The following is a 14,205-nucleotide window of genomic DNA, read 5'->3' on the forward strand; positions in this document are numbered from 1 at the left end:
TGAAGAAATGATTCCTTCTGCAATAAACCCTTAATTTCAGAGAGAACAAACATCACATTCTTCCATTCTCGCCTCCTGTTAATTCTTCAGATTGAAGGTTTTTTTTTTTTTTTTTTTTTTTCTATATACAGTGTAGAAAGAAGAGTTTCCAATTCTGAAAGATCATTCCACAGTCTTTCTTTTAGTGAACCATGAGGATTATCTACACCTTTTAAAAAAGTTCTTAATTCTAAAAATCTCTATGTCATCAAATATGTACTTCCTCATTGCGTTGCTTGATCAATAATTGCTCCTTTTCCTGCTCGCTTCCTTAGAATGGCATCAATTTTGGGAGTTCTTATTGCTATTGCTACTTACCTAAATTTACCAGTGAGATTTGTAACTAAATGAATCAGTTTAATCACTAATGGCAAATATCACATCCATCCTCCACCCTTATATATATATTTATTAATATGTCAATAAATAGAAAATAACTATTTATTAATGTATATACTTCATAAATAAAAATAATAACTCAGTTTGTCATTAATGTTTTTTTCAATTCACTTCAAAATTAAAACTGTCCAACAAAAACTGCAGTCGGAGTCGACAAGTTTTTAGCGACTCCAGCTCTAACTCCTTTTATCCCAAAATCTGCCCAACTTCAATTCCGACTCCATAGCCCTGGTTATACCTCGTCAAATATTAAATGCTTACAGAATGTATTGCTTTGACATAAACCTAGTTTATATGAAATTCTGTGAAATTTAATGATATATCTTGAGGTGTTAATCTATGCATGTTCTTTTTATTCCCTTTCAGCATAAGCTGGGTATTATAACTATGTTGACTCTAATTATTACAGATTAGTTCTGATACTAGATTAAAATGATTAAAATTTATAAATAGCAATCAAGTTGACAGTGCAATGGTCTAGAAGAGATTGATTGCCATGTATAAAGAGTGCACTCACCATGATTTGATGTCCTCTCTGAACCAGCATTCCCTTTATAAGCTCATTATTATTTAAATATATTGCAACGATTTCTTCTCACTTCAAAAATGAAAGTCATCAGTGTCTGTAAGTTTTCAAATTCAACCATAAGGGCTTACAAGTAAATCTAGTTGACTTTTATGTTAGTGATGTACCTGAAGGCTGCTGGTCTTTATGCTATGAAGACAATGAAAGGTTAGAATGACAGCTGTATACTGATATTTGTGTATAACCCCCTGGGAAAAAGTACTGGCAGATTAGAAAGGGAAGCATTTGATCCCTATATGACACATTGACATGAAAAAAAAAAAAAAATGAGTATTTCCAAACAAATGATGCAAGAGATTCATATATTTTCATTGTGGTGGCTAATTCAGTATATATACTGAATTCAGATACTCTAAGGAATTTTTAAATCTGAATTTTATGTTTTCTACTAAATCAAAAAGGTTTCCAGCAGCAAGTAAAGTTCCTTTACTTGCTAAGATTCCCTTGCTTTAAATAGATTCAAACTGATTCCCTTGCTTTAAATATCAAAACCTGCTTGAACATTTCTTTGACTATCAAGAATTTGCCTTGTGTCCTAAAATAGATTTTATCAAATACAGAATTGATGATAAAACTTGTTAATTGCTGATGATAACAGCTAAAAATTATTATAAAAACTGAACAGAAATGTTGTTAATCTTTTGGCAAATATTCCCTCTTTAACTTTTCAGTGGAGATTTAGAGTGCATTTATGTATATAATGCACTATATACATAAATGCACTACTATTGTATACATTTATGTATATAATAGTAGTGCATTTATGTATATAATATAATTCAAAATAAAGTAGCTTCAACATAACAGAAGGCAGTACCATTTTAATGTACTAAGCTTCTTGATCAGTTAAACTAAAAGAAGCTGTAAAGTACTAATAACAGTTTATTTAAAAGATAACATTAAATATCACTTCTAGATACTTTGTTTTGCATCAGTCATCAATAATAGCATGCAGTATTTATCCAGGCATTGATGATCAGTATGAATGTCTTCCTATAGTTGTTCAAGAGCAGGACTAGAGATCTGCTTAACTGGAGGAACTGAAACATTTTTCTGACAAATGACTCATCTGCTAAACTTTGATTGCAAATAATTATTTACTTCAGGCCACCCGACATGGAAATGAGCCAAAGACAATGCTGGATGAAAATGCTGAGTCTGTGCAATGAAATTCACCAGTATCGAAATTTTAGAATTTTAGTAAAATAAAAACTTTCAACACTTTGAAGATAGTGTTTTCTCCAAATAGTTTATCTTTCACAAACCAAAATGTGTGTGAACTATGTGTTATCTTCTTAAGCTAATCATTATGATATAAGATCGGAGATGATTGAACCATACACACTTTTGGCTTCCTTCAGTCAAATGTGCTGTTTGTCTAATTAAGGGAAAAACTAATTCATGATCATCTACTGTGTTTTATCTAAATAAATAAATACCATAGGAACTTTATCACAAGTAAAAATCACTGCATTGTCAAAATAAAGAAACAAAGATTATTTTTTAATATTTACCTAGCAAAACTTTTGTGCCCTACTCTCTGAATCATTACGTTATAGTTGTCATAAAATATGATTCTGTGACATTCGGCAGTTTTAAGATTCATGTCATTACAATGAAAACATAATATTTCCTCATTAAATGATTAACTTGTATAGTAGAGATTGCTGCCATGATCATCAGCTTTTCATGCTTCTGGTAATTTCATGTTTGTTTCATAATAGAGCTTTGTTCTTAGCCACTGTTGTTTCTGTAAGCATTGATTTCTTCAGTCTAGTTATTGTCTGCAACGGTAGTACTTTGCTAATCACAGTTCTGCAATGCAGTTTAGGACCCATTCACCAGCATGCCGTAAGTGACCATTGAACTTGTACCACTCCATTATTTTTGGAAATGTTGATTTGGCATCTAGATCAGTCCCTCTGGTGTTTGAATTGGGGATTGCCTTAAGTAGGAGCAATTTCCTAAATATTCTGTTTATAAATGGGCTTGTGACAATAAAGAAAATAGAGCACTTCCAATCTGCATTGGCAATTTCATTTATGATAAAAAACTGCTGTTGACATCCTGTATAATTCATCCATAATTTAACCAATGTATCATACTCAGTGCTCCCAACTTGGTCATCGCAAGGATGAAAAAGAATTTCAAAAAAGGAGAGACATTTTATCATCATAAAGATGATGCTTTGATTGGTGCTATTGATGGAAACATCACATGCCAGAGATAATCATTTTAGTGATTGCCATCAATGGTTGTTATAACTTATTCCATGAAATACAAATTAGAAATACGCATTTTTGCCACTACTGCTATAATTATGCAGCCTGTAGTTATCAGAGATTAATTCTGATCTAGATTTAAGTGTAAAACATTAACCCATTAACCGCCAAAACTACAAGGAATGTTTCTTTTCTCATGAAAATAATAACAAATATTAAATTAAGCATTTATAACATAAATTTACATTGAAAATTTTAAAAAAATGCTCTTACCTGTGGAAAACGCAAGTGTTGCGTTCGCGCAACGTCAGCGGAATAAGACTACGAACGTTTAAGTGAGTAGGATTGTACTCGTGTGATGTTTCTTTTGAGTGGAGCGCAGGATTACTTTTTAGCTGTATAACGTTTTATAAATCTACAAATCACTTTACTTGTAATTAATTTAATATTAAAATATACATTGTATTTCTTTTACAAATACAGATTATTTCAATTGAAAGCTTCAAGCATGAAAAGCTTGATTACAATCATGATTTAAAGCTACATTACATACTTTGCATCTATAAACAGTCTGGCTATGGTACCCTTTACAAAAAAGTCTTTTATTATCAACGGACTTTGCGATAAAATGTCTACCATCTCCATTCAATGTTTTTTGAATGCTGAATTTACTAGGTCTTCCTGTTGCTGACCTATTTCTGGCTGATTCTACACTCTCAATAAGAGTTTGCAAAAGGAATAATGCATTCTCGCGTGTGAAATCTAAAAGAGACTTTATGTTTCCAGTAGTAAAAAGTGGTGATATTTAGTAAGTTTAGATACGGTCTAACCTCATATAATTTATCAGTATTGTCAATTTGACTATTGTCAAATGCAAATTCTACTTCATATTCCTGTACTGCAAACGTGATATTGATTCTCGTACAACAGGAACAGAAATGTCCTTATCAAAAGATAGATAAAATCTCAGATAAAATAAATTCTATGCCATTTTTTTCCCCTGAATTTATCAGTATATATTTGTTTGTTCAACGAGAAGAGCGTAAATGTCTAAACCAAATCGAAAATCTGTGCACTAGTTTTACCTTGTGTTTTGTCTTTTATAATTTCTTTTCTATCTCTTTCTTCATGTTCTTCCTGAGACATAACTAACATTTCCTTTTTTTATCCACTTCTAGATCTCAGTCTTCTGCTTTTTAAACTTTTTAGTATGACTATAACTGCTTTTAGAAGGCTGAAACTTACTTCTTATGTGAATTTCAACTTCCCCAGCAGTATCATTTTGTAAAATACCATTATCATTATTTAAAACATTGCCATTCCTTTCTTCTTCGTCACTAGATTCTGCAATTTCTGGGGGAACAACAACAATATCAGTTTCATTCTGGTCATTATTAACATTATCATCATCTGTTTCTTCATCAAAAAATCTTTGAAGGGTTTCTTCTAATGTAAGATACCTCGTTCTAGGCATTTTTAAACAACTAGAACATGAAACAGAACATCGAAAGGAATGAGTGTAAAAGGAGACTAACTATTCGTTTCCTGCTGACGTTGCGTCAGCACAACACCCTTTTTTCCTTCCTTCCCAACACAAATATAAACATCTGGCTGACGTAATGTTCTGATAAATGGTGATCTTGACTAAAAATAGATCACTCATAAAGTCGGTGATTCTTTCGTTAAATATTTTCAGCAAAAATACCCATTCGAAAATTTTGCTTAAAGTATGAGATTAATTATTATAAACAAAATGATTGTTGAAGGCAAATATTTTTTTACAGAAAAAATCTTCATAATATTCCCTACACAAAATCATCTGCTGGTATAAAATATCTTAGGTAGTTATGTTTATATACGCATTTATTTTGACCGTTGCGTCAACGCTACACCAGCGGCTATTGGGTTAACAACAGCCAAGTAACATGATGGCCAGGAAGAGATTAATTCTTATGCACAAACATTGTGTTTGCTATGATGTGATGCTGGAATCATCTGCAGGCGAACTTTGCAGTTATAAGTACATTATAATTTAAATGTATTTTTTAGTACTCCGATTCTAGTTTGTTTTGAGCTGCACATTATTTTGGAAGTGATTTTTGGAGTTAGATGGAAATTGGATGGAAAATCTTGAACATGTTGCTTAGATGCTTCTCTGGCATTATGATTGAATTTGCCATAAAATTTTACCATCTCATAATACTGATCAGCGAAACAGCATGCCATCTGATATTTGAGATGATTTGCGTATTCCAACAGCTCATTATGTACTCAGTTTTATAGACCTAAATACTGGATATTCAAGTGAAGGCATTTGTCTTCAGTTTTAACCTATGCTATTCCAAAGCCCTAGTAGGTGAGGCATGTGGATTAACACTAATGTATGTGGAATAATTTGAATATGCATATTATTCTTTATATGTAACAGAAAGTTTTGTAACCATGCTTTTTGCTGTTGATTTATGTCAAATGATATATAAATTGTAATTAGTATGCATTCATGCATTTTTGTATGTTGCTTTCTTTAAAGTGCAAATAGATGAGCCTTTAAAAGTATGTAATTGTCTTTTTTTTTCTTCTTACATTCTTACACTGTAGAGTTAGATGTAATAACTCATTTTATGTATTACTAGACAGCACTGTATGGTGTGATGCTTGTCATTCAAAAGTAAAAGGTACACGAAAGATAATACAGCATTGCTTTAGACCTTGTGTAATACAATCTGAATTGTAGATAGCCCAGCCAGAAAAATTTAATATGCCTAATGTCTAGTAGTTTATCATATTTTACTAAATTTTTATTCAAAAATTAAAGTTTTAAAAATTCTATTTATAATGTTGAGTCCATGATAAATTTATTAAGTATTTTGTTACTTCCTCAGACTGTATTGCTTTGCATACGAATTTCTAAATAAATAATGCTAGTGGCAGAAAAACATAAATTTGTCTATGGATTCCCAAATGAATAACTCCATCTGTGGTAAAAATTTAATTTTGATTGAAGTTATGGATATGCTAAAGCTAATGTAGGATAAGGGTGAAGAGAGGTTTCAGAAATTGAAAGATCTCAATTCGTTATCAATAAGCAAAGAAACTAAATTGTACAAAAGTTTAAACTATGCTAGATAAAGATAAAATTTTCTAGTTAACTATCTAAAATTGAATCTTGCCTAATTTGAAATTTTAAATTAACATTCTTTTATTTCAATTGTAATTATCTAATTCAAATGAAATATATAAATGATAAAACTTATAGTATATTAATCATTGGAAATAATAAAATTAAGTATACTGTGCATTAAAAACTTTTTAATGTTATTTTATGATCATATTCCTCATGTATTATATGATAATATTTTTTTCTTTTCTTCAAGGCTGTAATGTGGTATTCATGAAAGATGAGAATACGATAAAGGGATCAAGTGCTGTGCATAAACAAGATAGTCAACTTTTAGCTACAAAATGAATACAGACACATAGAAAAGCACCAAAATGTTTTGGGGCAAACGATCAAACAATGGCAATGCTATTTTTGAAATATTTATTTTAATACTGCATTTTATCTTGCTGCCAAATGATCTAATAAAAAATTGAAATACTCAGGGTAATTCCACAAAAGATTGAGTACATTCTAGTATTTGGATGTGACTATGTATGTTATTATTACAGTTTTCTTCATTCCTTGAAATCAGTATATTTAGCATTTCGGTGGGATGTGCAGCTTTTGTCTTCATTTTCTTTAATGAGCTTGATGTGTTTGCTTGTGTTGTTATGTAGTGTACTTTTAATTCATGTATTTATCAAAAGTACAAATGTAATTTTACATAAGTATTTATTGGTTTGGTGCTGTTGATCTTCTCAGGGAGATTTTTATGTTTGTATCTTAATGCTCTGTAACTTGTTGATTGTAGTTAGGCTACTCAGGAATATTTTTATCTTTTCAAATTATTTGCTTGTTGACTACCTGACTACCTTTATACTTTCATTGTTTATTTTGTACAGCATTACATATTTGCAAAGTATTGTATCAGTGTTGCTTGTTGATTTATTGAACAGTCTTATAAATGAATATATTAATTTCATTTTAAAACTTAAATATGGCTTACTGTTATGATTATGGCATTATACTTTTATGATAGGATAGTCCATTCTGGGATTTTTAAGCACATTAAACACGTATTGTTTTATTATGTTAATTTTAAAAAATAATTAAGAAAAAAATAAAAGCACACTTAAATCCTCTAGTCAGTTGCATCTAGTAAAAAGACCATCAAACTGAATTTTAACAAATACTTTACAAATGAACTCTCATTAATGGACACTCATTTTAGGGAACACTTCTCATTACCTTCAAGTTCCTGAATCCTTGGGCCTGAAATAAGAGACAGTGTACTCAATAGATAAAAGACCTTGGTCTTATGAGTATCTGATAAATGGATGTTTAACTGTATATGTAGTCAAATGTCATTTAGTGATCGCCCTTTAGAAATAAGAGACAGTGTACTCAATAGATAAAAGACCTTGGTCTTATGAGTATCTGATAAAGGGATGTTTAACTGTATATGTAGTCAAATGTCATTTAGTGATCGCCCTTTAGAATCAAGGGGAATAAAAAGGACCTATTGTTAAGAATTACATGTTATTTGGAATTGTAAGAAAATGCCTCTTTGAATACAGGTGACAAAAATATTAAAATAAATAAATTATGAATAAACATTTTCAGCAAGTATTAAAATATGTTTTGGCATTTGTATGAAGAAATAAAATAACATATATGTCATGTTACTGGAAAAGAAAAAAAAAAAATTGGAATTGATGTTTATTATTTATGAAATAACTGATGGTAATTTGTTTTCAATTTAATTTTTTAATAATACATATTTTTTAATGATTTCCAAACTCTCCAAAACATCCTTTTTGATTGTCGCGTTTTTAGAAATTTTCTCTCAGTTACTTTTGGAAGCTTCGTTATCATTGTCAGCCCCAATAGCTTTGGGGTCTGCTGCGATTTTGGCAATTATTGCTTTGCTTAAACCGAACGCAGCTGTATCTCTGAATGAGGTAGGAATTGTCATATATTTATATGATTATTCAATATATGGCTTCTTCCTTCAAAATCTGTGCAAATGGAAGATTATCCTCTGCATCTTTTTAAAACTTTATGAAGTCAAGGAACCCATAACATTGTACTTTTACTCTTCTTCTAAAACCTCGATCATCATGAAAAATATTGTTAATAAAGCAGCAAAAATGCACCTTTTATATGGGAACTGAAAAGCAAATCATTATAATTCATAGCAAATCATATAATTTCATTATAATTTTACTCATAAAAAGAGATCTGTTTCATATTATTCCGCAGGATGCAGTCTAAAGACCACTGCTATATACCAATCTGATCAGTAGCGTCTGCTGCATAGTATTTTTAAAAAAGTCTGTTGAAGCAATTTTCAATAAACTGTTAAGATAGCACTTAAAATCTTGAAATGCAATGAATGGCATCAAGAATCAAAGAGCAAAAATTGTAGTTGTCATCAATAGCTTTGATAAAATCCTTGATCAAAAGCTTTTGAAAGGGGCACTATCAATTCAGGATAATTTTTTCAGGTGGAGGCTGCAGAAGTGATGTGACTTTAAGGTATGACAGCAACTCACTTACTTTCAATCCTTTCATTTCAGTACAAGTAATACATTTATTAGCAATAATAGTGACTTTCCTTCTCATTAAGAAAATTGTTCAAATTATTTTATTGCTTCTATTCAGAGTACGGAAAACTTTCTTCTTTCATAATTAGCTCTATGTGCAACAGTAAAGTGTGTCAAATTAATATTTTTAAAGCATCTAGGCATCAAATATTTGCCATCAGTAAGAGAATATCGTTTATTGGTATCAGTCATGTTTATATCTAACAGTAGATTTATCATTGCTTTGCAGTATTTTTGATTGCAAAAAAGTATCTGTACTGATGGAAGGTGAAAAAATAACCTCATGTCATCTAAATTATAACCATCCTCTCAGAATATAGTTTTTTTCACTGTTCACTGTACAGAAGCCCTACGTCCATGATGATTCTTTACATGCTTTTTTAACACATCCATCACCAAGCCTGTTTTGTTTTCCTTTCTGTTTAACTCACAATATCCGATTTAACAAATATGTTTGCCATCCAGAGATCTGTGAAGAATTCAACAGAGCATTATAATATTTTTGAAATTGTATATTGTCAGTCAACTGTGACTAACATAGCCTAAACAAAAAGTATGCTGTCAGGTGCCAATGACTGATGCGGTCCAAATGGAAAGTATAGCGTCTGTCACTGGTGACTGTAACATGGCATTCAAGCATGTTTAAAGACAGCTCATGTCTTTCTTTGAATTAACAAATCCAGTTATTCTTTGAAAATTCTTGGTTTCCAAATTCTTTTGGTATTCTAATGCCGTTTTTTCACTTTAAAGGGAATTCACAGTATGTTCATATTTTTGGCTTAGTATTGCAAAGTTTTTTCAGAAACACAGTTTCAATTCTCCTTTTAAAAAATCGACCAAGAATCTGATAAAACCTGAAAGAATTTCTTTTCCGCCTTTGGCCAGGTAATGGGAATATAATAGGCAGGTCACCTCTGCTTGTCATCTTGATTGATAGGTGCTAACTGATTTGAGGAGTTTCTAAAGGGCCGCACATGTGTACGTATTGCAGTCCGGAGAGAAATTTTGGATAAAAAGGATTACCTTTTGGTGAACAAATAATTATGTTTGCAGTATGAGTTTAAATGTGAACTGATTGATAATCAATAACTTGTATATGTTATGTGGAAATAAATGAAATAGAAATTTGTCTTCAACAACAACAACAAAAAAAAAATCTGATTCTATCTTACTATCCATGTGACCTGGATAGTAACTAAGGAGGTTTGACTGTATTTTCTAAAAGAAATTAAACTGTTCAGTCGGTTGTAGATACACTATTGATATCTTGAGAAATATTTATTTTGCCAGTAGTTGACAATAATTTTACCATAGGTGAAAATAGTAAAATTCATGAGGTAAATGATGAGAATCACTAAAATTCATGTTTTAGGATTTACATGAAAAATTTTAGGACTTAGAATTAGCTAATGTCCATTCTAAAATGCACTAGCATTTTAGGACTTAGAATAATGAAAATTTTATTGTTGGAAATTATGAAAAAAATTTAATGAGAAGGTCTAACATGTACAAAATAATACAAACAATTAATACATAATTAATAAGCATTATATGAATGTTAGTCAAACTATTAGCTGCACTTAAATGAAGGAATGAACGTATAAGGTTTTTTTTTTTTTATTTACATATATGTATACTACCATTTACATAAAAGTATACATGCAATTACTGAAATTATTTAAGCATTTACTGCAGTGTAGCATAAGTATCTTTATACCTTGTTCAGAAAATAATTTTGAGTTCCTCATTGAATTGACACTGCTGCATTGCAAGTTCCTTTCTCATAAGTCTGACACATAGATATTGCAGGATGCGAGATCTAGTCCTAATGGTGGCTCCACATTTCCCACCGAAACTTTTAGGAGTCCTTTGTCTTACATATCCATTCTTGAACATTGCACTTCATGCAGTTGTGATGAATCTCAGTGAGGGTACACTTTCTTGGCTGTATAATACACTTCATGCAGTTGTGATGAACCTCAGGGTACACTTTTTTATCTGTATAAAACAAATCCTGGTATGCATTTCCAGTTCCAAATGGCATGTTCACTGCTGCTAATTTATAAGCATTATATCCATATTTGAACTGGAAGAAGCAAAGTGGGTAAAAGCAAAACAAGAAAAATTACAAAAATGTTCTAATAATATATTTTGCTATATATCAGACTTGCTGTTATTTAATACTTTTTGATCTTTTCTGGAAGCAGATTATCCCCTTCCTTTACTACAAGTTGTTACAACAAAATTTTAATTCATAAATAATTTGTTACATAATGTTTGTGTGGAAATGGAGATAGATATATCCTGAGAGAAATCAACTTTTTAAACTGAAACAATGAACAATTTTTATTTTCTTCTGCATGTATTAATATAATGCATAGAGAAAATGCATGCTATGGAGACATTAGTTTTTTTAAGAGAGACAGAAATGTGAAAAATCAATTATGCCTTCGCTGGAATCTAAATAGCAGATCTTCCAGTTGCTGGTTGAGCATCTTACTAATTCATACATTTAAAACTTGCATGGGAGAATGCAATAATTCCATATTCTTCACTAGGGGACTGAGAAGACAAATGGCATACAGTCAATCAAATTCAGGTGGTATTGAATTATCATTCATTGTATTTTAGTTTAGACACCACTATAGAGACAACAACTTCCCCCCCCCCCCAGAGTGAGAAACATGAAAAATGAACTGGATACTCATCAGGGTTTGAATCAGTTAGGTCAATGTGCTACCATTTACATCCGAAAAGTATGCATGGGAAGAGGGTGATGCAATGATTCTTTGTAAAGATATCTGAGTTTAAATATTAAATTAAAAATTGTTAAGAAATTTCACATGACAAGGCTCATGAATTCGGAACAAATTCTGGTCAACTTGTTTACAATATATCTGGTGTAACGTACCACTACATTATTACCACATTGTTATACGCCAAAAAATATCTGTTTTCAGATTAAAGTGCCATTTAGTCAAATATAATTACATCTACTTTTCTACAAAACCCTGGGAGTGAATATGAGCATGCACAAATGTATTTTGATTTAAAACAAATACTGTTTCATTTGTGTATCCCCCCCCCCTATTTTTAAACATCAGAGCTATTGCTGTAACAGCAATAATTATGTTCATTTTGTAAATTAATTAAATGGTATGGTATTTGACTGTAAATTATTAAAAATTGTGTTATTGATAATGTTTTATTAAATCTGATAATTTATGCTGATGTTCATATTTCATATCAGTGTTTTATAATTCACAAATGTTTTAATACTTGTTTTTCTTACTCAGTGTTTGTTTAAATGTTTATTTTCCTTGTTAACTAATATTATCAAAAATATAATTATCTGGAAATTTCACATATTCTGTTTTCATTTTTGAGTTCTATGCAGCTAGTCAGATACATATGTAGAAATAGGTTGTAAAAATATTGATAAGTCACAGTAAGGGCATTATTTTTTCTACAGAAGCAAAAAGAAAATTTAAATTTAAAAAAAAAAAAAAACTCTCTCTTTCTTCTTTTCAATGATGTTTGCTGAAGGCTAAGAATTTTCTTAAAAACTCAGTATTAATGCATTTTAGTTATTATTTTAAACCTTTTTTTGTTATAAAAATTTATGAAAGTAAAATATAATACTTGATATTGAGTTCAATTGTATTTAGCTTTGTTCTCATGTCTAATGAGACATTACTGAATCTGTAGAAAAAATAATCTGAATATTGCCAAAGTTTTCATGGAAATATTCATTCATAAATTATTCTATCTGTCTATCTGGTATTAAATACCTTAGTTTTCATTATCATGTTCGTTGAAAATTGAGCTTGTATCAGAAAGATGGATTTTTAAAGAATGATATCTGTTTATATATTTCTTAGAAAACTGAAGCTTTTGCTATTTTTATATAGCAGAATTTTCCTATAGCTTTGAAATTATAATAATTATACGTAACAGTGTAAACTGTGAGGCCTTTAAAATTGGGTACTTGCTAATAATATTTTGTAATAAGCTTTATTAACATTTCTACTACATTATATCTTCATTTCAGAATTTCGAAGTCTTTTATTTTACCTCTATCATAAAATAAAATTGAATGATACTTTTAGTTTCCATAGTAATGTGTTGATTGCAACCACATGTATGTTTTTCTTTTTTTAATTTATGTAAGTAGTAATATAATTTATATTAATATTTTGGAAACTGCAAGAGTTGATTGTTTAAATTATTATTGGCATCACAAGTCTATGTATATTTGATATTTGAATTACTGTTATTTAAATAGTCTTTAGTCTTTAGGCGTTTCCATTATTCTTTCTAATTGATCATAATAATTCTTAAAAAAACTTACTCAAAAATAATTTCTGATGTCTAGTTGGTGTCAATGAGTTTTATGAGTAAACTTTTCTCTGAAATTTTGCTAAGTAATGATGATTTTGACATTTTTGTAATGGCTTTTCAATGGGATACTTCAATATGTAATTAGACTGGACAAACATGTCTTGAATTTAAAAAAAAAGAAAAAGAAAAAAAAATTCTTCCTCTACAGTTTTTTTTTTTTTTTTAAACTCTGATAAATTAATACAATGATAATTTTTAAAATCCCAAAGTTACTGTGCAGTTTCTGATAGTGTTAACTTTAAATTAAATTTTAATTGAAAGGCCATTTTCAGTGTAGATTGAGATGATAAATGCTTTTTAACCAGAAGAGCACATGTTTATGTAAAATACATAGATAAGCTTTGTTTAAATAAATGTTAAATATTTTAACATGCCATTATGAAAGGATGTGTGTTATCATAGTACTGTTCATCTCTGTATTATCTTAGTTATTTTTTTTATTATTGTTTAAAATAAAAGAATTTTTTTCCCTCATGGAATATGGTGCATTCTTTAGTTTTATGTTAAAACAGCAACAGTTTACTATATACAATTCTGATCGCTGCAGAAGTCTCAAGCTGTCAAATGCTGTTCTTTATCAAGAAAGAAGAATACAAAGGGCAGGTTATTTTGTATCAAAGAAAGCTGGAAAGCATAACTTTTCTTAGCATTTCTTCTTTTATGAAGTTTCTTTCCTTTGATCTAAATATCTGCCTTTACACATTCTTCTCACATTTGATAGAAGACGTCTCAGTATGTTAAACAATTCAAGCGATTATAATGTACTTTCTAATTAATACATAATTTTTAAGCTGCCTTAAATCAATAATGTAATGACTTTAATTGATCATGAATTTAATTACCTGATATAGA

The 14,205-nt window shown here is 29.9% G+C and overlaps 1 protein-coding gene across 2 annotated transcripts in view; it reads left to right on the forward strand.

The window, feature by feature from the left end:
• Positions 1–13,832, forward strand: part of LOC118197059 (DNA damage-binding protein 2-like) — a 60,092-nt gene extending 46,260 nt beyond the window's left edge. For both annotated transcript variants that reach the window (XM_085821874.1, XM_035368535.2), the window contains exon 9: positions 6,621–13,832. In XM_085821874.1, the coding sequence (XP_085678000.1) occupies positions 6,621–6,712 (92 nt within the window). In that variant the 3' untranslated portion in view covers positions 6,713–13,832. The remainder of the gene's footprint in view (positions 1–6,620) is intronic.
• The last annotated feature ends 373 nt before the right edge of the window (positions 13,833–14,205 follow it).

This window comes from Stegodyphus dumicola, chromosome 8 (assembly GCF_044657685.1).
Source record: "Stegodyphus dumicola isolate Sdum_Otavi_A_Nest chromosome 8, ASM4465768v1".
NCBI classification, from domain to species: domain Eukaryota; kingdom Metazoa; phylum Arthropoda; class Arachnida; order Araneae; family Eresidae; genus Stegodyphus; species Stegodyphus dumicola.